The sequence below is a fragment of the Dromiciops gliroides genome, chromosome 3, assembly GCF_019393635.1.
Source record: "Dromiciops gliroides isolate mDroGli1 chromosome 3, mDroGli1.pri, whole genome shotgun sequence".
Classification (NCBI taxonomy): Eukaryota; Metazoa; Chordata; class Mammalia; order Microbiotheria; family Microbiotheriidae; genus Dromiciops; species Dromiciops gliroides.
Window position 1 is genome coordinate 252,723,938 of NC_057863.1, and position 23,514 is coordinate 252,747,451.

The 23,514-nt window shown below is 35.8% G+C and overlaps 1 protein-coding gene and 1 pseudogene across 3 annotated transcripts in view; both read right to left on the reverse strand.

Annotated features, from left to right (window-relative positions):
* LONRF2 (LON peptidase N-terminal domain and ring finger 2) overlaps positions 1-23,514 on the reverse strand; it is a 91,687-nt gene that overhangs the window by 16,326 nt on the left and 51,847 nt on the right. For 2 of the 3 annotated variants that reach the window (XM_043992866.1, XM_043992867.1), the window contains exons 2-9: positions 21,215-21,333; positions 15,548-15,670; positions 13,363-13,524; positions 12,271-12,496; positions 10,632-10,731; positions 9,990-10,104; positions 7,569-7,690; positions 6,082-6,240 (exon numbers count right to left, since the gene is read on the reverse strand). In XM_043992866.1, the coding sequence (XP_043848801.1) occupies positions 6,082-6,240; positions 7,569-7,690; positions 9,990-10,104; positions 10,632-10,731; positions 12,271-12,496; positions 13,363-13,524; positions 15,548-15,670; positions 21,215-21,333 (1,126 nt within the window). The remainder of the gene's footprint in view (positions 1-6,081; positions 6,241-7,568; positions 7,691-9,989; positions 10,105-10,631; positions 10,732-12,270; positions 12,497-13,362; positions 13,525-15,547; positions 15,671-21,214; positions 21,334-23,514) is intronic. The other variant, XM_043992868.1, reaches the window with a different exon arrangement.
* On the reverse strand, positions 1,868-4,918 carry LOC122746029 (annotated as a pseudogene).

Sequence of the window (23,514 nt, forward strand, 5' to 3'; positions counted from 1 at the left end):
TGGAAAAGTCCTTCACAATGCATACCTCAATCATACCCTAAACATAGAGCCTTTTCCTTTCTCTTCAATGCAACATACAAATACGTAGCTCTTCCTCAGCTCCCCCAAACCAAGTGGCCTATTGTCACCACCACTAATCTTTTGGTTTCTTCTTCTTTTGGGACCAGACTAACTCAACTGTGATGCTTAGCAAAGAAGAGACAGACAGGTTGAGATTCTATTCCAATTTCTGTGTCTACCTCACTCCTCTGATTATATACGATGTTTCATTTGAGCAAGATCTCTAAATGACACCTTACTAGATGAAAAAATTCTTCCAGAGAGGATATTCTTGTGATGCACAGTTCTATGATCTCCTTGCACAGGGGACAACATATAGTCTCAGCACAACATTTTGCTACTCTGACCTGCTTCTGAAAGTAATTATCCACCCTTGTAATTACCTCAGGAGGTCTGTTTGGCTCCCTGGTAACAGAAACAATCGTATAAGTTTACAACTAGATAACACCATAAATATGGAGTTTGGTACCCAAATTTTGGATAGGGAAACTCAAACCGAAGAATTACTCAGCCTCGTGATTCCCTTACAAATAAGGGCAAAAAAAAAAAATCTACTCAAGTACTCTTTTGGTGTCTTAATCTAATTAATCCTGTGTATATCTTGTTTATAAATAGCTGTCTGCACGTCATTTCCCCCATTAGACTGGGAGCTTCTTGGAAGCAGGGAATGTCTTTTGCCTTTCTTTTCATCTCCCAAGTGCTTAGCATGGTGCCTGGCACATCACTGTTCAGTTGTTTCAGTCTATTCCAATGCTTCATAACTCCATTTGGGGATTTTCTTGACAAAGATATTGGAGTGGTTTGCTATTTCCTTCTCCAGTTCATTTTACAGGTTAAGTGACTTGCCCGGGGTCACACAGCTAGTAAGTGTCTGAAGTTGGATTTTAACTCAGGTCCTCCTGACTTCAGGCCAGGAACTCTATCTACTGCACCACCAAGCTGCCCCTGGCACATAGCAGAACTTAAAAAGTGCTTGTCGACTTAATTCGACTCATCATAGTACAGACATCACCCTGGATTCTTAGGGGCTATTCTAGCAGAGGTTAAACTCTGGTAAGTCCTACTGAACAAGAAAAGCTTCAAGGATAGACCTGGCTAAGGATTGTATGTCTGTTCAAAGACCAGCCTGCTTAAGTTTAGAGACACATCACACCAAATTAGCCACAGATGACAAGTTTTTTGGTTGGAACATTTTTCTTTTTCAGACAGAGTAATGAGGGTTAAGTGACTTGCCCAAGGTCACACAGCTAGTAAGTGTAAAGTGTCTGAGGCCAGATTCGAACTCAGGTCCTCCTGGATCCAAGGCTGGTGCTTTATCCACTGTACTACCTAGCTGCCCTTGCAACCCTTTTCAAAGACCACCTCCTAAGTTACAGAGGTACTGGGCTGCTCTGCATTGATGAAAGGAGTCCTCACATTGATAATAACAGACTTCTGAAATAAGTGAATGGCTAACTCTTCCACCATTCTCCAATTTCTTCTAATTTTTTGATTGCTTGGCATTAGTCAAAAAGAAAGTATTTAAAGTATTTAAAGTCTAGTGTGCAAATTATATACATACACAAGTATGTGTGGTGTTATCTATAGCTCTACATGTATTTTACATACAGCTATAGCTAATCATACAAATATATTTACATATATGTTTGGAGAGGAGTATCTATGTATACATATGCATCAGTCTATAAAACATCAACACTGCAAGTCCCTGATCATATCACTCTTCATTTGTTTCGACAGCGCTGGTTCCTCTCACTTGACCTTATCACATAAACAACTTGCTATAGACTCTGCCCCTACAAAGGAGTCATAAGACATCAGCAGCCAACGTGCCTTGGACGGAACCCTTCCTATGCACAGCTTCTGGAGTTCTCTCCTGTGTTTCATCTTCCATGGTCAAGCCAATGAACTTGTCAATTCATCTAGAGCTGGCAGAGAAAGTTTACAAATATCCTTTTCTTTGAATATTTTCCTCCTTTATTATGGTCTTCACCATGTGAATCAGCTTTTAAGTACACATCTGGAGACAGTTGTGATTGTTTGCCAGCTCTTTTTTCTAGCTGAGTCCCAGAGATCCTTTCTACGTCTTGACTGACTGGAATGATGCCGAGTCTTCTTCAGGCTTGTAATTTGAGTATTCTACTTGATTTCAGCCTACAGTATTGATACAGAGAATTTCAACTGTCTTCCAAATATTATTAGGATTTTAATGTACATTTTTAGAGGTGCCTAAGTCTGGTTTATGCAAAGTTCAATTTTAATGAAGAATTTATATTTCATATGTTCGTTCATCATAACTGTTTGACAACAGGGATATGCATTCCAGGCTCTTTCATGAACTACCAAAGAGCCCTGAGTAAATTTTGTGGGTATACTGTCCCTTTTCTCCATTCTTTTCATAGGTTTTTATGCATTAAGATTTCAATGGCTTCTCTACCTCCTGTTTTATTCCAATTAGCTTCTGCCACAGAGTAAAGTCATCCACCCTGATATTCTAGAATTGAACATAGTAAAGCCACACAGAATTCCTTAATCAGCAGCAGTAAAGACAAAGTGTAGATACAGGTACTAGATATGTATATTTCTTTTAAGAAAATACACAAGCTAAATTGTTTTTATTGTGTATTTTCATTAATTTTTTAATGAACTTAATGCCCATGCGTCAAGTGAAATATATGTGTATATATATATATATTTTTTTTAGTGAGGCAATTGGGTTAAGTGACTTGCCCAGGGTCACACAGCTAGTAAGTGTTAAGTGTCTGAGGCCAGATTTGAACTCAGGTACCCCTGACTCCAGGGCCAGTGCTCTATCCACTGCACCACCTAGCCGCCCCCAGTGAACTATATAAAAATAGTACTTCATCTCTTTGCTCAATCAGTGTGACCAAACTCAAGTGTCAGAGCACATGCTGTCACGAAAAGGGCTGGTTTCAATTTTAAACTGGAGATGTACTCCAGAAATCAATTTCGGATTGCTGCAGTCCACTTAAAAGAACCTGTTTTCACAGAGTTGGGACAGGAGGAAGGTCAACATGATCTACTCCCTCATTTTATGGAAGAGGAGAGTAAAGCCCAGAAGGCTAAGTGAGTTGCACAAGGTCACACAGGCAGTAAATAGCAGTGCTTGGGTTCAAACTTAGGTTCTGTGCCCTCCAAATTGAGTGTTTTTCCCACTGCTACACCAGGCTGACTTAAAAGTCATGACTTTTCCCTGAAATTACTTTAGTTCCGCTGTCTTAAAAGTGTGTTTATAACATATACAAATGGGTTCCCCCCTCCCCACCATTCTGGATCTATTAACATTTGTGGGAATATCTAAGGAATTTGTACAACATGGTGATAAGATAGTGTAGAAGATGGGGTTGAGGGTAGGGGTGGGGAGCAGCAGAGAAAAGGTACACCCAGGACGTCCTCTACCAGACCTCAGCCCAAAGCTCATCACCCTAATGCCTCACTTCAGAAATGAAATTTGTACACTGGAAGCACCATCTCCCTCTATGGCCCCTCTCTCTGACTGGGCAGCTACTCCCAGAACCTCCATTTAAGGGGGGGGGGTGCCCAGGCCAGCCATATCCCCTTCCTCTTCAGGTTGCCTTGAGGACTTTCTCTACTATGTCTGACATGTGGTACTTCCCTCTCCCCCAACTTTTTAGCTTCCATTTCTGAGTTATCTTCCCCCATTAGAATATAAGGTTCTTGAGGGCAGGGACTATCTTTCCATTTATTTGTATTTCTATTTCCAGCACAAAGCACAGTGCTTGGCACACAGTAAACACTATGCCAGTAGACTGACCGACAAGAGCACAAAGATTCAGGAGATAAACAGGCTTTGCGACTTAATCATTGGTGTGGCTTTGGATAATCACTCGATCTTTGTGGCTTAAATTTCCTCATTTATAGAACTTGTGAGCTAGACGACCTATCTCTGATTACTTCTAGGTCTAAAATTATAATAATATTAACATTAAGCAATCCTTATTTCTGCTAACTATAGACTAAAAAAATTTCCTAGGTTTCACTTAGTAAAAAACCTGGATATTTTGTTCGTATCAAACATTACTCAGGTAGACACAACAGAAACTGAAGCAGAATCCCAATTATCTGGATATAGTCTAACCAGTCCAAGAAGAAGAAGCCAAAAGACTTGAGATGGTGGTGACCTTCTTGGTCTGGAGGAGCTAAGCAAGAAATGGGTATATTTATGTGTGGGACTGGAGAAAAAAGAGACAGGGCTATTGGTATTGAGTATGATTGAGGTAGAGCATTCTATCATGGAGGACTCTCCCACTTTCCTCCTGCCTTCTGAGAGGGTTCTGCATGGAATCCTGGAAAATACAGGAGGAGACTGACTGAGATGGGGAAGGAGAAGGTAGTCAGTTGCCTAAGAGATTACATCGTGTGATTTACTCCATGGAACAAGAAAGAAATGAGCTTCGAGGAAGGTATCAGTGACCACATTTATACATTAAGGCATTCAGATAGAATCCAGTTATAAACGGCCACCATCTTTTCTTGGTTGCTCTCTCAAGAACCGTAAGGGAAGATCCTATCAGAAATTAATATGTGTAAAAGGACATGAAGGAAAAGCTACACAAAGCCCCATCTGGTAAGTTATGACAAGGAGGTATGGAATAGTGGAGGCAAGTGCCTACCAGAGAGTAAAAATCTTCTCACTTATGAAATGGCATAGTCAGATTGGCCAAGGGAGGAAACAAGCAGTGCCAGGATTTGGGATACACATATCAAAGGGAGGAAATCCCTGACCTGTGAGGAGCTGGTATGTAATGGGCCAGGAGAGGCCCCCTAGGATAAAAATGTGGGATAGGAATGGCAGACCAAAAGCAGCTGCTGCCATGCCCAAGAGCCAGAGAAGAACCAGGAAGAGGGAGAGAGAGCACCTGCTGGTCAGGACAGACAGCAGGACACCTCTGCCATCTCATGCAACTGTGCCCCCTCATTTTACAGATGAAAAAACAGTTACAGAGAGGTTCAGTAATCTGCCAAGTCATATTGGGAGGAGGGGACAGAGGCAGTAGATAAACCTGGGTCTTCTGGCTCCAAAAACGAGTGCTTTTTGTACTATACATCAATCACTAAGGTCCTTTCCAGTTCTAATAGTCTAGAAGTCTATGACTTCTTGCCAGGGGATTGGGGGGTGGGGGGCAGAGAGAAGGACAATTAAAAAGTAATATCAATTCACGAGAGCAAAAATCTTCTGTCTAGTGTCAATGGCTACTTTAGATGTCATTGAGCCTTGTGGCAAAAGAATGATGCTTTTGTATTTTATAAAGCCAGTCTGATAAATTATACCAAATTTTAATTTTATCTGGGGGAGGTTATAATCTTGCAGTACCAAAGCAAACATCCTAAGAGACAAAAATTCTGTTATAAACATTTCTCTAAATGACAAACCCTAAAATTGAAAATAAATCCTAGTGATTTAATAAACATCATGACTATTTTTGGCTGTCAGGTATGTCAAACACAACTAATCTATCCTATAATTTGTACTCATGTACACAGATTTTTTTTTGGGGGGGGGGGGGCAGGGCAATGAGGGTTAAGTGACTTGCCCAGGGTCACACAGCTAGTTAAGTGTCAAGTGTCTGAGGCTGGATTTGAACTCAGGTCCTCCTGAATCCAAGGCCAGTGCTTTATCCACTGCGCCACCTAGCTGCCCCCATAGTCAAATTTTAAAAATAAGTTGTATTCCTCTCTCTTAATAATATGCTTAGAAAAAAAATCTAGGCAATAAAACGTCAGTAGATAGCAGTGGGATTCAGTGTGAAAAGCTAAATTTCATCTGAGAGTACATAAGTATATCATTACCTCCTTCTGATCCCCATCACCTTACCTCACCCTCAACCTCCTGTCTTCCCCCCTTTGCTTCAGACTCAAATAATATCATACAAAATAAGGAAATACATCAGATGAAAGACTAATGACTGGCTGCATTTAAAAATACAGAGCAATAGTACTCAAAGGATAGAATTAAAATCTTAATATCTCATTTCTTACCCTTTAAGCTCATCAGCCAAACACATGCCAAACCGCTTGGTGCCAGTTTCCATGCATCTTCTTATCATGAGCCTATATCGAGGTTCAAAGACATGTAGTGGGCAAGGGATTGTAGGAAAGGCCATGGTGCACACAAAGATGGGAACATCTTTTGTCAAACTGTAAAACAATGAAAAATTTTAACTTATTTATACTTTCTAAGCTGAACTATTCAAAAAAGATGAAGATAACTGTAGGATATAAGGCAGTTACAAAACAAGCTAGAACTCTTTCATTTAAATAATGAAACCTGGATTCCGATAGTAAACTTTTTGTTGTAGCAAAGAACCAGGAATAAAATATATATGCCCACAAGGGACATCTGAACAAAAAGGTGGCATGAAGAAAATGGAATATTATTATACCATAAGAAATTGTAAATATGGCAGATCAGAGATATCTAAAAAGACTACTGTGAAATGCTGTGATGCAGTGGTGAAACAGGACTAAGAAAATTTATAAGATGACAACCATAATATAAAACAAAACAACTCATAAGGACTTCTGAAATTTAATCAAAGCAGTGACCAGTTACGACTGCAGAAAACTGATGATGAAGACTGCCTATCACTCTTGGTAAAATGGTGATGAAATATGTTTTCAGCTATAACTAATGCTACTGATTTGTATTGCTTGACTGTACCTGTAGGCTGCAAGGGAAGGGTTCTATTAGGGCAGGGATAGGGATTGGAAAGGGGTGTGTGATTGTGTGTTGATAGTTAACAAAAATAATAAAAATGTTTAAAAAGAAAAAAGCATCAGTAAAACATTTTAAAATACACAGAATAAAACAAAGTTCAGAAGGGAACACAGACAAATGGGTAATATTGTTACTACCTTGTTAAGTTTAATATCTTTTAAAAAACTACATCACTTCATAGTTTCTTTTATTTTTTGCATATTAAAATGTGTGTATATGTTGATAATTGAAATAGTATAGAATTTTTCAAAATACTGACAACTTCATGGCTAATCTAGTGAGCAAGGCCAAAATCCTAAGCTTTAGTGGAAGTGAGGTCCTTTGCTCAGCTGGGCCTTCCTCAAACCCTATTTTATCTCATGGTGATGAGGAACAATTTACTGGCTAAATAAATCATAAACTATTACATTAGTTTACCTAAGAAGTTTGAGGATACAACTAGGACAAGATTTTCATAATGACTTAAGTAATACTATGTACTAGTTTACAGTAATACTAATAAAGAATGGAAAGGTTCTGAGATTTCAGAGGCAATAGTAGAACATTATATTAAAACTAAACCAACATCATCAGAGTTCTTTCGTATCCAATTATAACAAACAAATTTGCTTCATTACATTTATAACTAAATCTCCAATTTAAAATCTAATTTTTTTGCTACGTTAAAAATATTTTTGTGAGACTGTAAGATGAACAAAAATGTATTTTATGTCATCTCAATAAGATGTAACACAAACACAGCACTTACTTTGATAACTCCTTCATTTCATCATCATAAACTTTTTTTCTGTCAGATAACTCTTCTGGTAAATAGCGAAGTATTAATTCTTCAGTCAATGTGGTTTTTTTATAACTTCTGCTTGCCAAAAACTGAAATAAAAGAAATATTAAGCAATAATCAAATTGCTATGTAACAAATTCAAAGAAATTAAATAAAATCAACACAGCAATTAATTTTGACTATAAAACTCCTGATTTTCAGTCTTAAGGAACAAAAAAGTCAAAGAAAAAAAGTACTGAAAACTTACACTAGAGAAAAAAAAAGTCTAGTAGCTTACAAATATATCAAGTTGTTTCAAAATTTCTCTGTGTTTATAGAAATGCTTTAACTGGATATGGAGAACAGTACTTCTTATAATTTTTAAATGATATGTCTTAGTCCTAAGTGTTATACAAGTTCCACATGTGGGGATATGATGTGATATTTATTTTCATCAAAATTCTCCCATATGTCAAGCTTTATCTTTTCAGGGAAAGACTGAAATATTATACTCAATTCCAAACATTTTTGTTTGCTTAAACTTAGGTCAGGCCCACAAACCAGAGTGCCTTGGTTAAGTAATTTGTGTGGGGTGGGGGTATTTCCAGACTCAAGTTTAAGCAACACTCTTGCAACTTTCCAGGAGGCTGTCTTACCTGGTTATGTTTAGGCCAACCCCAGTTTTACTGTTACCCTTAAAGTCTTTATCCACTACATACCTTACTTTCTTCTGAAAGAGTTTGTAAGTCTCAGTAGCAAACGCCAGATAGAAAATGAACTATGACAAGTCAAAATACTGCATAAAAATATATTATCAAAAAAGTAGTAATATGTCTGTTTGTTTTACATGCTATTTTTACTGCGTAGCACAATAAAAACTGATTTACTTATAAATCAAATCGAACTTCTGCATATCTATAATAAACAACTGAAAGCTGAATTTGAACAATAATGTCTCTGGGGACACTATAAGATCATAAAGTACCTTGGAAATTAAAGGCATTTAATTATGTTTCTTATGTGTTTATACATTTTATTATTTTTTAAAATTGAGCTCACATATGGCATATATGATAACTTTCTATGCATTAGAAGACTTCGTTCCCCACTTTTGTGAAGCTGATTTCTAGAAACCCCAGCCATTTGTAACATTGCTGTGAGTCCAGAAACAAAAAAAGGGCAGACAGAAATAACTGCCACAAAAATTTAGGTCCTTCAATAAGCAGCTAATGATACATATAACAAAAAGCACATTCTAATAACAAAAGTGACAGCTCACAGCCAAAGGAAGATAGAGAATAATTATCAACATACAAGCACAAAACCTCAGACTACTCAATGTAAGGACAAACAATCCTACATACTTCAGTGTCCCCACTAAAAACATTATAATAGCAGGGATGTATAATGGATGAGTTTCCAAGAAAACATTAAAATATGTTCAGCATGGAGTTTTTAGAAAACATGGAAATATGTAGTATAGATTATTTCCAACAAAAAATGATTAAAATTTACAGTCTTTTGTCACTGATAATAACCTCATGGAAAATTCATTTAAGTGGAACATTAGATTTTACATAAAGAATTACTAATAGTGGGGCAGCTAGGTGGTGAAGTGGATAAAGCACCGGCCCTGGATTCAGGAGTACCCTGAGTTCAAATCCGGCCCCAGACACTTGACACTTACTAGCTGTGTGACCTTGGGCAAGTCACTTAACCCCCACTGCCCCACGCAAAAACAACAACAACAACAACAAAAGAATTACTAATAGTAACTTACATTTGTTTAGCATTTTAAGTTTTCAAAGTGCTTTATATCAAATGTCTAATTTTATCACTGGTAGGGTAAAATTGCTACATTACAGGGGAAGAAACCAAACCCGAACTGGTTGTGACTTGTCCAAGATCAAACCCTCAGTTAATGACAAAGTTGGGCCTGGGGCCCAGGCCTCTTCTTGTCTAGTAAAGTTTATCTGAATTAAATATATATTTTAAATCAAGAGAATAAATTATAATTATGAGAAGTATATTTCTATGCTATATTTATTTCCACAAGATACAAATAATTACTGTAAATAGGAATAAAGAAATATCTGATTTCCCAAGGAAACTTAAGTTTTAAAAGTTCTGGTTTCAGACTAAATGAAAATTGATTACATGTTACCTATGTCTGGGACTTGAACCTGTTTTGTCAACTATATGTGCTTTGGACCTTTGAATTATTTGACACTTAAAAGAAAATATGTGTGTTCTCAAATTATGTGTATGCAATGAAAGAGAAGGAAAACAGAGAAAAAATAGACAAGATCAAGAAGCGGGTGAGAAACTTCACACTTTTTTTTACCTATGTGTGGAAGAAATTAACTACCAGAGATGATACATGGCATACCCTACTACAGATATGCTTACTTCAGAAAGCTTCTCTTTGCACAATGGACAATCTGGCGTATGGTCAAGACAGCGCTCAAGACATTTTAGGCAGAAAGTATGTCCACATGGTGTGGTAACAGGCTCATAGAATAACCTGATAAGGGGAGAAAACCAAAGTCTGTATTATTCTCAACAAAAACATGAAAATATTCAGAAAATACTTTACAACTTAACTTTTATTCACATTAACTTTAATCAGTATTTGTTTTTCTACTCCTGCTGCAGAAACAATTTCATTTTTATTTTATCTTCTTATCGAAGGAGATTGGAGAAATATTTTCCCAAAATTTACTAATAACTATAAAATATTGTATACACCTACTAAAGCCACACTTGTTAACCTTTTTTTGTGTGTGTCACAGAACCCATTTGGGGGTATGGTGAAGCTTATGGACCTCTTTTCAGAATAATGGTTTTAAATGTATAATATAAAATCACAGAATTACAAAAGAAGACAAAAATCTAACTGTCTTGAAACATAGTTATAATACCTCCTCCCAAATTCATGAACCCAGTTTAAAAAGCCTTGTGCTAGAGAATGAAACACATTTTCCTTTTAGGTTCAAAATGTAAAAAAGACTATGTTTTATTTTTCATTTCTATAGTTCTGTCATACTATACCTCATACAAAGAGAACATTCAAAGTCTGATGCATCTACCAAGATTATTGGACTCTCTCCCACTTTAGTACTTGGAACAATTTGAAGTAAAGTCTCTCCATCTGGGGAAAAAATGGACAATGTTATCAATAATATTCAAGTCAAGCGTATTTGAATAACAAAATGCACTTTGTATCCTTTCTTTAGAAGAAAAGCAGTATATAAATTTAGCATAAATAAGTTTTATAGAATTAGAAAGATTAGATACCACATTAAATACACTGTTTCTCTTTTAGTTAGCAAACATGTAGCAATTATGATTTTGCAGGTAATCATGTAGGTTAAACTAGCCCTAAAATTATTTATGAGCTCTCTTTGACTTAAAAACTAATCCTGGTTAACATAATAGCTAATGGTGTCTACCATTAGTAGCTATTTGTTCTCTTTGGTGCTAATTAATGCCCTTAGAACATGGTCAGGAGAAAGCAAAGGAATCAAATAAGTTAATTTACTACTTACTAGAAGTTCTCATGTTGTTGTGATATTTTCGGACTGAATTAGGAATGGAGCTTTGAAACTAATAACTAAAAGCTTTTTATCCAATGTGGATTTCAATCCATCATGTCACTGTCTCTTTTTACTAGATATTTATTAACATGAGTTTGTATTGACCATCACACAATGATATAAGGTTAAATTCAATTTATCATAGCTTAGATTCTGAAAATTTAAAGCAGAAATAAATGTAACTGAAAAAAAGAACCTCATAGGAATCACTCTTCTTAACTTAGATGAAAGTTCTACTTCCAAATGCTCCCCTGTATGTTACCAGGATTTGATTCCCCCCCCAACTTTAACTGAGCATAATTGAATGGGATATCTCTAACATGATCAGATCCACGAAGCTTCAGAGCAATGAACTCTGCTTTCTGGATTTTATTTCTAAAAATTTGACTTGATGAAGAGTTATGGTATTACCATTTCTGATATAAAAATATAGAGATTTATTCTACACCTACTTCTTTGGGCAGGGGGGAACAAATCATCTGGAGTAATAATGGAATGTGTGATTCATGCTATGTTACAATGCCACGCACAACAGATTATTTAAAATAGATGGCTGTAAATAAATAATACATGAAAGAAAACAACACACAAGCATTTCTTAGACAAAACAACTGAAGAAAACACCAATGCTTTGAGGCCTTTATTACTCTTCAGTCAGTATGTAATAACATTTAAACAATTACAACTTCTTAGTAGTTTGTAATCTGTAGCAAAAACATGACTAGGAAATTTAGTTGTATGGGAAGTGTGGGAAAACTTCACTGCAGGGAATCATTAAATTTATACCCAGATTGAGAACCTAATAGCACTTCTGCCCAGCTGCCACCACTGACAATTTCTTTTTTCTCCCATTTCATAACACCAGACGACTCTGCTTTCTGGAATTCAATAATGCTAAGAGTTTTTCAAAGTTTTTTTTTTGGGGGGGGGGGCAGGAGGGGATCAAATCACAAAGTTGTACAAATTTTATTCAATTTTTTAATAGTATAGAGAAAAGCATGATAGAGTATATCCTTCTTACCACCCCTTTTAAGATAAACAACAAAACTCAATACTTTGAAGTCACATCCTCCAATGAACTATAGGCCACTAACCTTCCTTGGAAATTTTGTTAGGGATGCTCGGATTCTGTACATCTTCCAAATCAGTGGGGAACTCTCTCTTTAAACTAGCACTAGATACACTGGAAAGGGTGGTTTTAAAAGTCTTTTTTTTATCTTCAAAATGTAGATCGAGTACATGATGCAAAACTGAAGAATCAGAGTTTTGATAGACATCAGAATCCTGGGATAGAGTTTTGTTGAACTGGAACAAGGAATCCTGGGAATAAAAGAAATAAACAATTTAAGGGGGGAATATCAGGGAAAAAAGCTCGGTGATCTTTAAAGAAACAAATGCCTAGAATCTTCTTATGTAACCTGCTTCAACTCCTATTAGACTTTAAAATGTTAGATTTTCATGGTGAGAATTTAAGAGAACCAACTGAGCTCAATTCTCCTACACACACACACACACACACACACACACACACACACACACACACACACACACACACACACACAATCTTCTCAAATGTCAAGTAATTCTGATTTCTCTTCCCCAGGCAAAATTGTACAGATTGAATTTGACTGAATTTTTTTCTTTCAAAAGTCATTTCTTCTAACCCTTTCTCGAGTTATTTATGAGGTATAGCACAACGGGTTTAGAACTTAAAGTTTGAAGACTCTTGAATTAAAATTCTACCTCTTGACACTGAACAACTTGGTTACCATAGGAAAGTTACTTAAACTTTCCAAATCTCAATTTCCTCTTCTATAAAACAGAGTAACACTTGTAGTAGCCACCTCACAGAATTATTTTGAGAACTAAATGTCCTGATGTACACAGAACCTTAAAATGTCATTTATATGAGCACTATAATTATTATTTTCATCATTCTCCTTGACATCTTCTAAAAATTACCTAACTTTCAAAATTGAGGAGTTGCAAAATGGAGTACTTTAATTAATACTACCTTATAATTAATTAGTACTACAATAAGGCAGAAAGTAAAGTTAAGCAGAGCTCAAGGAATATTTGTAGATTTTTCATGTTGTAGTTAAATCTTAATTATTTTGCTAAATATTTTTGGTACATTACAGCACTATTAAATCAAGACTATGCCAAAAAATACAAGCACTTCCTACCTTAGAACATCCTGCACTAGAATCATCTTCTAGTTCAGACTGGGTATTTATGTGACCCATAAATTTAGGTTTCAATCTGGTGTAAGGTGTTCGACTTCGGAAGGAAGATGTTAAATTTTCATGTACATTTTCCAAAGCTGGGAAAAACACTTCACACATTATCTAAATAATTACAAAGAAAAGAAAATGTTTGGGGCCACTATGTTTTCAGAAATATATCTCAGGAAGCTTATAGATAATGAAATCTAAAGTATGTTTTGTCTAAAGAACTTTTTTCCCCCCTAAACAACTTCTAAAAGAACTGCCATATATTCTGTAGATGAAAAAAATGAACAAACGCAAAAATCTTTAAGGCTAAAAAGACTGTCCCCCAAAGTGGAGCTGATTTTCCCACAGGGAATATTTACAATTAAGTTTTAAGAACCTCAACTTTCAGTAGTTACACTACTTAATTGTCAAACTACCTCCTCTCTGATGCTTAAGCATTTGCTAATGGATTCATATGACAAAGTTTCTTAAAATATTTTTATGAATAAGAAATAATTATTTCTCTCTGAAGCACCAGGGAATTACAGGAAAAAATTCTAACAAAAAGTTGACCTATACCATGCTTATAAGTGAAAATCTGAATAATTACTAAGAAATTTCAGGTAAATTCATTTATACTGAATTAAGATACTACAATACTAAGACATATTATATACTTGTCATTTCCTTGGTATATTTTCTCCACTGTTGCAGACTACCATCCCATCATAATTTCTCATTCTTTGCATTATCAACATTTTATCTTGTCTATGTTTTCCATAAATCCTCTATAAAAGATCTAGCCAATGTGTTAAAGGCTTTTCTCCTATTCTTTTGGAATACTGGGGCTGTTTATTTGTTGTTTCTCATTCTTATTACAGGCCACATCCTCATAAATAAATATCCTCAATAACATTTTATGGCCTTTATGCTCAAGTTCTATTTCTACTAACATCATACCAATGATGGCACAGAGGCAAAAACTTGAAGTTTTGAAGGCTCTACCAGTAGCTCTGGTAGACTACACCAAATTGGAATGACTTTTGAGAAAAGCTCCAACAATAGACTATTATCTTTGGTCCTAGAATCAGCCTAGTTAAATGCAAAAAAGGCTTAGCACCAGAAAGGTTGGTCATTTAGTGATTCTTTTTTTGAAAACAATATATGATAAACCAAAAATTTATTGAGAATTGAGTTTTTATTCCCAACTGCAAAAACTGTCATTACTTCAGTTATTTACTCAAGGGGAAAATGATCTAGACATCGAAGCCCATTGTATCACATTGGCATGGCAAAGTCCCAATAGTCTCTATTTCCCCATATACAACAGCATTATTTCATACAGAATTGCGTTATGTGCACTTCTACTATAAAGCACTACTATATATTGGCCACAAAGGGAAAAAAATGATATCCAACTCAGATACCAGAATTGTAAAATTCTTAAATTCATAGAATATAGAGAAAGTGCTTCTTAATAGCTAATTTTAAGAAATATATAAAACTTATCAATGCATCCCAATAGCAAAGAATTGGGAACTGAGGGGAGGCCCATCAGCTGGGGAATGGCTGAACAAATTATGGCATATGATTATAATGGAATACTTCTGTGCTAAAAGAAATGACAAGCAGGATGGTTTGGGATAAACCTGGGAAGACTTCTATGAGCTGAAGCAAAGTGGTGAGCAGAACTAGAAGAACACTATACACAGTAACAGCAATATTGTAACGATGACCAAACTGTAAAAAGATGTAGCTGCTCTGATCAATACAGTGATCTAAGATAATTCCAAAAGACCCATGATGAAAAATGCTATCCATCTCTAGAGAAAGAATTGATGAACTCAGTGCAGATTGAAGCATCTTTTTTCCACTTTATCTTTCTTGCTTTTTGTTTTTGTAACATGGATAATATGGAAATACGTTTTATATGAATTCACATACGTAATTAATACCATATTGCTTACTTTCTCAATGGGTGAAGGAAAGAGCAAAGAGGGGAGAACTTGGAACTCAACATTTTTTTAAAAATCAATATAAAATGCAATTGGGAAATGTTTAACAAAACAAATAAAATACAATAAAACTTAAAAAAGAAAAAAAGAAAAAATGCAGCCCAATTTGAAGAAAAAACTCCCCACTCAAATAACCACTTTACCTTTTGGGCTTCTTTCTTTATTATCCCTCGTCCAGGATTTAAGGCAACACAATAGAGAAACTCCTTCAATGCTTCCTCAGTTCTCCCCAATCCAGAAAGAGCCTGAGCTTTCACATAATGTCCCTATATGGAGCAAATAAAAAGATAAATACTTAAAATACAAATAAGTGTAATTCATCCTACTTTTTTTCATCCTACTTTTAAGAATAATAAGCTTGAAGAATAATCATTGAACCTAATTTGTTAAGCAAATTTTTAAATAAATGAGCCATGTTTGAATGACTTCTACTGTATTCCTTTGCCAAAGTCAATGCCAAATTATTAAAATCTGAATTTCTTCAAGCTACCCACTTACTAGATTACAAAGGAAGTTCTAGTATGTTATAGTCAGAAGAGACAAGCTATAGGAAGCTTGATTGTTCTTTCTAAAGCTAACCTGATACCTCAGCTTTTCCCAAGAGGTGCCCATAGCTACTTTATACACTTTTTTTTTTTTTTTAGTGAGGCAATTGGGGTTAAGTGACTTGCCCAGGGTCACACAGCTAGTAAGTGTTAAGTGTCTGAGGCTGGATTTGAACCCAGGTACTCCTGACTCCAGGGCCGGTGCTCTATCCACTGCACCACCTAGCTGCCCCTAGTTGTACATAGTTGCTTGCTTATTTTCTTCCCATTAGACTGTGAGCTCCTTGAGGACAGGGACTATCTTTTTCCATACCCCCAGAACTTAGCACAGTGCCTGGCACTGAATAAATGCTTACTGACTGACTCAAATCCAAAAGGGGATTTTCTATTTCATTCTGGAAATGACAGGAGGTTACTGAAGTTTACTGAAGGGGTGGAGGGTAACAAGGTCAGACATACACTTCATTAAAGATCATTTTGACAGCTGATTGGAAGATAGACTGGAGTAGCGAAAAACTTGTGGCAGAGAGATCAATCAGCAGGATATTATAGTAGTTCAGACATAAGGTGATAAGGTGCAATGTAAGGAGAAAAGGGAAATGTACAGGAGGAAAATCACAAATGTAAAACTGACAGGATTTGGCAACAGACTAGAAATGGGGCATGAAAGAAGTTAAGGATGACAGCTAGATTATCAGCCTAGGAGACTAAGCAGATGGTAATACCCTCTTCACAGCAATAAGGAAGTAATGAAGAATCCACAGTTCTATTGCACTTCAACTTTTTGGAACAAGATGCTCTACCACCAGGTGCCCTTTGGTTCCCCCTCCTCCTATTCTAGCTTCTTTTTGTGAGCTGTCCTCCCCTTATTAAATTGTAAACTCCTTGAGGTCAAGGACTGTCTTTGTCTTACCTACATCTGCAATGTTTAGTACAGTGCCTGGCACATAGTGGGTACTTAATAAAGGTTTATTGAATTGAAAAGATAATTAAGTTTTGGACATATTGAGTTTAAGATGCTTACAGAACACCTAGTAAGAGATGCCCAATAGGCAGTTGGAGATATAACACTGGAGGTCAGAAGAGAAGTTACAGCTGAATATATTCCTATCTCTATAGAGATGATTATTGAATATGAGGAAACTGTTGAGATCACCAAGCAAACTAGTATAGAGGCAAAGAGAAGAGGGCCCAGGACAGAGCCATGTAGGACATCCATGTTTAATGAGCGTGACTGGGATAAAAATCTGGCAGAGGAGACTTAAAAGCAGCAGTCAGATGGGGAGGAGGAGAAGCAGGAGAGAACAGCATCATGAAAACTTAGAGAGAGGAGAATATCCAGGAAAAGAAGGTGACCAACAGTGTTAAGTGCTGCAGCCAGGTCAGGAAAGATAAGGATGAATAAAAGGCTGAGAGAATTAGTCATCAAGACTTGATCAAAGGAAACTCTGAAGAGAGTAGTTTCATTTGAATTATGAGGCGAGAAAAGAGATTGTAGAAAGTTAAGAAGAGGGTAAAAGGAAAGGAAGGGGAGTCATTGATTGTAGGCAGCTTTTTGAAGGAGTTTAGCCATGAAAGGGAAGCAAGATACAGGATGATATCTGATATGGATGGCTGGATCAAGTGAGTATTTTTGGTGGATGGGAAAGACATAAGTGTGTTTGTAGGCAGCAGGGAAGCAGTCAGGAGACAGGGAGAGATTGAAGATTAATAAGAATGGGGATAATAGTGGAGGCAGTCTGCTGGCAGACAGGCCAGAATGGGATCACTTGTTCAGGTAAGGGATTTTGTTTGGCAAGGAAATGGGCCACCACCTCTTGTGATACAAATGTGAAGAAGGAAATAACAAAGGAAGGTATGTGGGTAATGGAAGATGAAGAGGGAATGCTCAGTGAATGGCTTCATGTGACATTTAAAAGAGGAGTGGACTGTGAAGAGATGCAGGTTCTAATGGTTCCAAAATCTACTAGTTAGGTATCTCCCTTATCCTCTCTGGGCCTTAGTATTTTAAACTGTAAAATGAAGGAAATAAACTAAATTGTTTCTAAGAAATTCCATGCTGAGGGGATGTCCATAAATTGGGGAATGGCTAAGTAAGCTGTGGTATATGAATAGCTGTTGGGGTTATAGGAATTAGAGGCAGAAATAACCTCAGAGATCTAATTCAATGCCTTCATTCTACAAATATTATAGAAACATCTTCAAAGTTCAGATGTGGATGCTGTTAGATGACACAAAGTCTACTCCAGTTCTAAGATGCTTTAATTCTATGACAGTAGTAGATACCATAACTTTTCTATAGAATGACTCCATAGGATACAACACCTCCTTTCTTACAATACTTCATCTTAGGATGGAGTACTGTCCTAGTCACTACTAGGAACCATATCTCTTCTTCTTTTTTACTAGCTATGATCATAAGCTGAACCCCAAAAGAAGCAAATGGTTATGACAGAACATATATTATGAAGTTCTCCCAAACTAAAGATTCAGCTTCTGCCTCCATGAGCTGGTTTGGTTATTTAATAGTTAAATCTAAAATCCCAGAGCCTAAATCTCCAATGATATGCCTATAGATAGCTTCACATTATCTTATGAACTTCTTCAACTTCATTAAGTGATGAAGTAAAAGCACAGAGGAGAATTTTTGCCTTTAGACACACTCTATAACTCCTAAGTTTAAATTTGCCACCTAAGTCCTTCAAGCCTAAAATAAGAGACAATATAGTTTAGAAAGAGAAGTGCAGTTAAGGATGGTGATAAGGAAGGCCATGTGGCATGCTGGAACAAGCACTGTACTTAGAGGATATCTAATTCAAATTCTAGCTCTGCCACTCACTAGCTATTGGGTTCTTAGCCTCTCTAATCCTAAAATAAAGGGACTAATCAATTGGGGAATGGATATATAAATTATTATAGATGAATGTAATGGAGTACTATTGTGTCATAAGAAATGATGAAAGAGATAGTTTCAGAGGAACCTGGAAAGACTTGTTATGAACTAATAGAGAATGAATGAGGAGAACAATTTATACTATAATGCTGTAAAAAGGATCAACTTTGAAATCCTTAAGATGGATGATCAACACAATGACCAACTAAGAATCCAGAACACCAAAGATGAAGAATGTTACCCATCTCCTTACAGAGATGTTGAACTCCATATGCAGAATGAGACATATGTTTTTGGACATGGCCAATGTGGCAATTTGTTTAGTCTGTTTTGCATATTTGTTACAAGGGTTTTGTTTTTGTTTTCTTTTTGTGGGTGGTGAGGGAAAAGAGGATAAAATTGAAAAATAAAGTAATGGGGCTAGACTAACTAGATGATCTGTAAGGTATCTTTCAACTTTCTATGATTCTAAAGGTGTATGGTTTCTTATAATAAAATCACTCAATGGGCTTCATTCATTTGAAAAGAATTGCTACATGCCAATTTAATACGTTTGCCTTAGTCTATGTGATAGATAAATACCAATTCCCAAGAATAGAAAATAAAATGGAGAAAAATTCTTTAATTAACAAATGATTAACAAGATTAATAGATTTAGACCTGTAAGAAATATTGACGGCAATCTAGTTCAATCTCATTTTACAGGTAAGCAAATGGAGGCTAAGAAAAGTTAAGTGATTTATCCTGTGACCATCACAATAGTACTAACCATCTGAGTCAGGACTTGAACCTATGTTCTATGACCTCAAAGCCTGGGCTCTTTTCATAGTACCACTTGGTGTTTCTTAGATGACAAGAGGATAGTGAATTTTTTAGTTGAAGAATTCAAAATATAGACAGACACTAGAGGAGTTTTAAATGATGTGAGGGCCAAAATTTGATATACGGAGCATTATTTGGGTGACTCGCCTTAATACTGGGGTCCCAGAAATATGAGGGACCTTTTAGGTTCTCCCTCCGCTCTGAACTGCCCTTTTTAGATATTTCTCCCAGGCCAATAAGAACAGAGCCTCTAAGCTTTAGTTCACAAAAGGATCAGATTTTATTACTTGGGAATTAAACAACAAAGGTGAAACTAATAAAAATCAAAGATAAGGAAATAGGAAAATATAAATACAGATAAATGCTCTTAACTCTAAACTTAACCTATGCAACCTCAGACTGTTTGCAATTAAGCTAGTTCAAAGGAATTTAGGGTTTTCCATAATTAACTCACCAACCCTGGACAGTCTACAGTTGCTCACACCATGCTAAGACAAAAGGAACACTCGCTGCTGCAAGGGGAGTCAACAGACAGACAGCGAACACGGCACCAGCGCAAGGGCCAAAACCTAAAAAGACCAAGTTCCGGAAGTTGCCTAATGTTCCGGAAGCAGCCTGCCTCCCTTCAGGGAGCATTCAATCTCCCCTCCCCCAAAAGGGGAGGTCCTTCAAAAACTGCCTATGGAGAGTTCTCCTTCTCTGTTCAGTAGCATACGTAACACCTCAGGGTGGGCCAGGTGTGGCCCCTCCCAAATGAGTTAGCTAAAAATGAGAATATTAATCTTTACCACAAATAATTTTTACCACAATGATAAGTTCAGAATGTGTCTACAAATTTCCATCTTTGGCTTCCCGAAATCCACATGAAGCCTAATTTAAAATTACCATCGTTGTACTATCATTTATCAATGTTCTTTTTTGTGCCAGTGTGGGGAAAATACTAATTTCCTTAATTTATAAGATCTGGGGACCAAAGTCAAACATTCTCATTAATACTATTTCTTTACTATCTAAAATTCTCCGTTTTTAAATCATTTTTCCTTTATTTTCTTTAATTATTTATTCCATTTATTCCTGTAAATATACTATCTATAAATGGAACACTTCAAAATTATTTACATTTACACTTCAACTTACAGAAAACGAGCTACACTGTTTAAACATGGAATTCCTAGTATACTGCTTCACATGCCACTCAACATAATGCATTTGCTTTTGTTTAGAGATTATAGTAAACTAACATTTATTCAGTTATCTATATCACTTAGTATCTGTCCAGATTAGTGACATATTAGGTAAAGTTTCTAGGAAGGCCAAGACTGTCTTTTAACTTTATTAGTAAAAGTACAATAATTCATGAAGATACTTGTGTAATTATACAGAAACTTCTGTTGTCCATATGTACTTTATGTCAATTACTTGTCTCTTTTTTAAAAGGTTCTCTAGACAAAAGTACTGTTTCTCTCGCAAATAATTTATTATGGCAAAAACAAAACCAAAAAAACCCCACATAATTTATTACTTTCAAATTCAAAAATAAGAAATAATACCTTTGGCCATAAGGGTTTACTTCTGCAAACAGTGTCCGCATCATGAAGGGCTTGATTATACTTCTTCATGACTATGCATAATTCTGCTCGTTGTACTGTTAACAAACTGTCACCAGGAGCTGGAATAAATAAAAGAAATATCTAAAAGTACTGATTCTAAAGTAAACTACCTGAAAATCTGCAAATATCTAGAAAATAAACATTAAGATGAAAGCAAAAATAATTCTTCCTACCTACCTTCAATAAATTGTATGTATTCTCTTAGTGAGCATTTTAACAGTGTGATTAATAGGCTTTTATATCAATTCCTTCAGATAACCATAAATAGACTTAAGATGTCAGAAAGCAGATGCACACACACACACCCTCTAAGACTTCAGCTTAGAGACCAAAGTGAAGTATCATTAAAAAATACCTTAGCTAAAATAATCTAAATTATTAATTATGTAGCTTAAAGTCAATAGCTACAAAGGACAAAAAAATAACTCACAAGAGACTGAGATTTGTTTCCCTACATGTGATAAACCTGATTTTCTCTTGTGAACACAGAAAACAAACAACATACTTTCTTTTTATATGCAAAAGGAAAGAAAACTTTTCTGCTCAAATGGGTGGGAGAATGGGGGTGTTACTAAGAATTGCTCATCTACTACCAAAGACATACTCTCACAGTGACAAGAATGGCAGTAATAGAAAGTTTAGTTTAGTTTTATTTGTTTTTTCCTGTGTACTGACAGCACTTAAAAAATTGGTTAGGGAATTAGTATAAGAAAGTGGCAAAGTCAGGGCATATTAGTGCAGACTCATCATTATTTGGGCTCTCCTTAATAACTCAACTTTTGTCTCACTATAATATACATTCACTTTTAAAATTGTAATGAGAGTTATGTTTCTCTATCTGGTTACATAACCAAGCATAGCACCAAAGAATGAAAACTTGGAAAAACATATAAAAAGAAAATAATTTTTTAATGAAATTCACAATATAATGATAATTGTGTACCATTTTTTGTAATACAGTTCTACTAATGAGAATGGAATTCCTTTTGGAAGGATAACATTTCACTTATCAGAGGTTCAAAGTTAGGACTCCCTATCATTAAAATCAATTGCAAATGTTCATCTGTTAATGCTGATTTGTAATAAGATTTTACATATTTAATGTTTGAAAATGTCTTTCCACACACATGTTGTTGTTCGTCCTTCATACTCAAAGAAGGCCAGTAACATCACAAAGCTGGGGACAAGGTACAGTGTGTTTGACTATGGCTGATTAGTCCAATGTGAGCTTGGAAGGGTCTACCATGGGTTGGACACCAATAGTTGGTCTAAACATTTGGGATGGAAATGTTTCTGGATTTGCATACTTCATGTTTCCTCTGTGCTACTGTGCTACTGCTATGCTTACAGAGCATGGCCTTCTTTAATGTGAGCAATGCCAGGCAATCCTGTGCCAGCATCTTCCATGTCTCACAACAGATCACAATCAAATATTGATATCAATCTATGATCATATGATTTTAATTAAGCAGATTAATCACTTGAAAGGCATTTATAGGGTTTTATTAGATTCTTCTCTTGATATTTGCTTTTTGGCATGTTATTTCATTGCAGATTAATCATTTTATATTGAAGGTTATGTAGAAGCTCTTCAACTGCACAATTAAATGAATTTTTAAATATGGAAATTTCTTTTGAACTTGCATCAAGATCTGAAAAACACTGGTAGAACTGTAGTATGAGCTCAGAAAATACATATACTTCAAATTTGTGTGGGAATGGCAATCTGTCTTCCTTGTTTTAGCTTTTGACAGCATGGAAAGTGTATAAAAAACTTGACATTACTTATGTTTCAAACAACATTAGTTGTCATGTTAGTTTACTTTAAAAAGTATAAATTTCACATATAAGCACTGTTTTGTCTTGTAATTTTAGGATGAATTAATTAAGAAACATTCTCAAGTCTGCAAGCAAAAGCTTATTTCCAAAGCCATTCAGTCTTTGAAGTTTGGTAATAGTGGTTGGGAAAAGTTGTTTTTATTCAGAAGAATTTCAATTTGGCATTGAGCTTTTTAAAATAATAAATAAAAAATATAATAAGAAATGATAAAATTATTTTTCTTGTTTTAACATGATGGGTATGCACTGGTAATAAAAAAAATAAGTAACGACGATACACATGACACTTGAAAGACTGGAGTCAAAACTGTGTCATAGCAATTTGTAGTACACCAAACAGCAATGGGAAGCAAACAGACTGCCACATGTGGTCTTACAACTACTCAACTCTGCCACTGTAG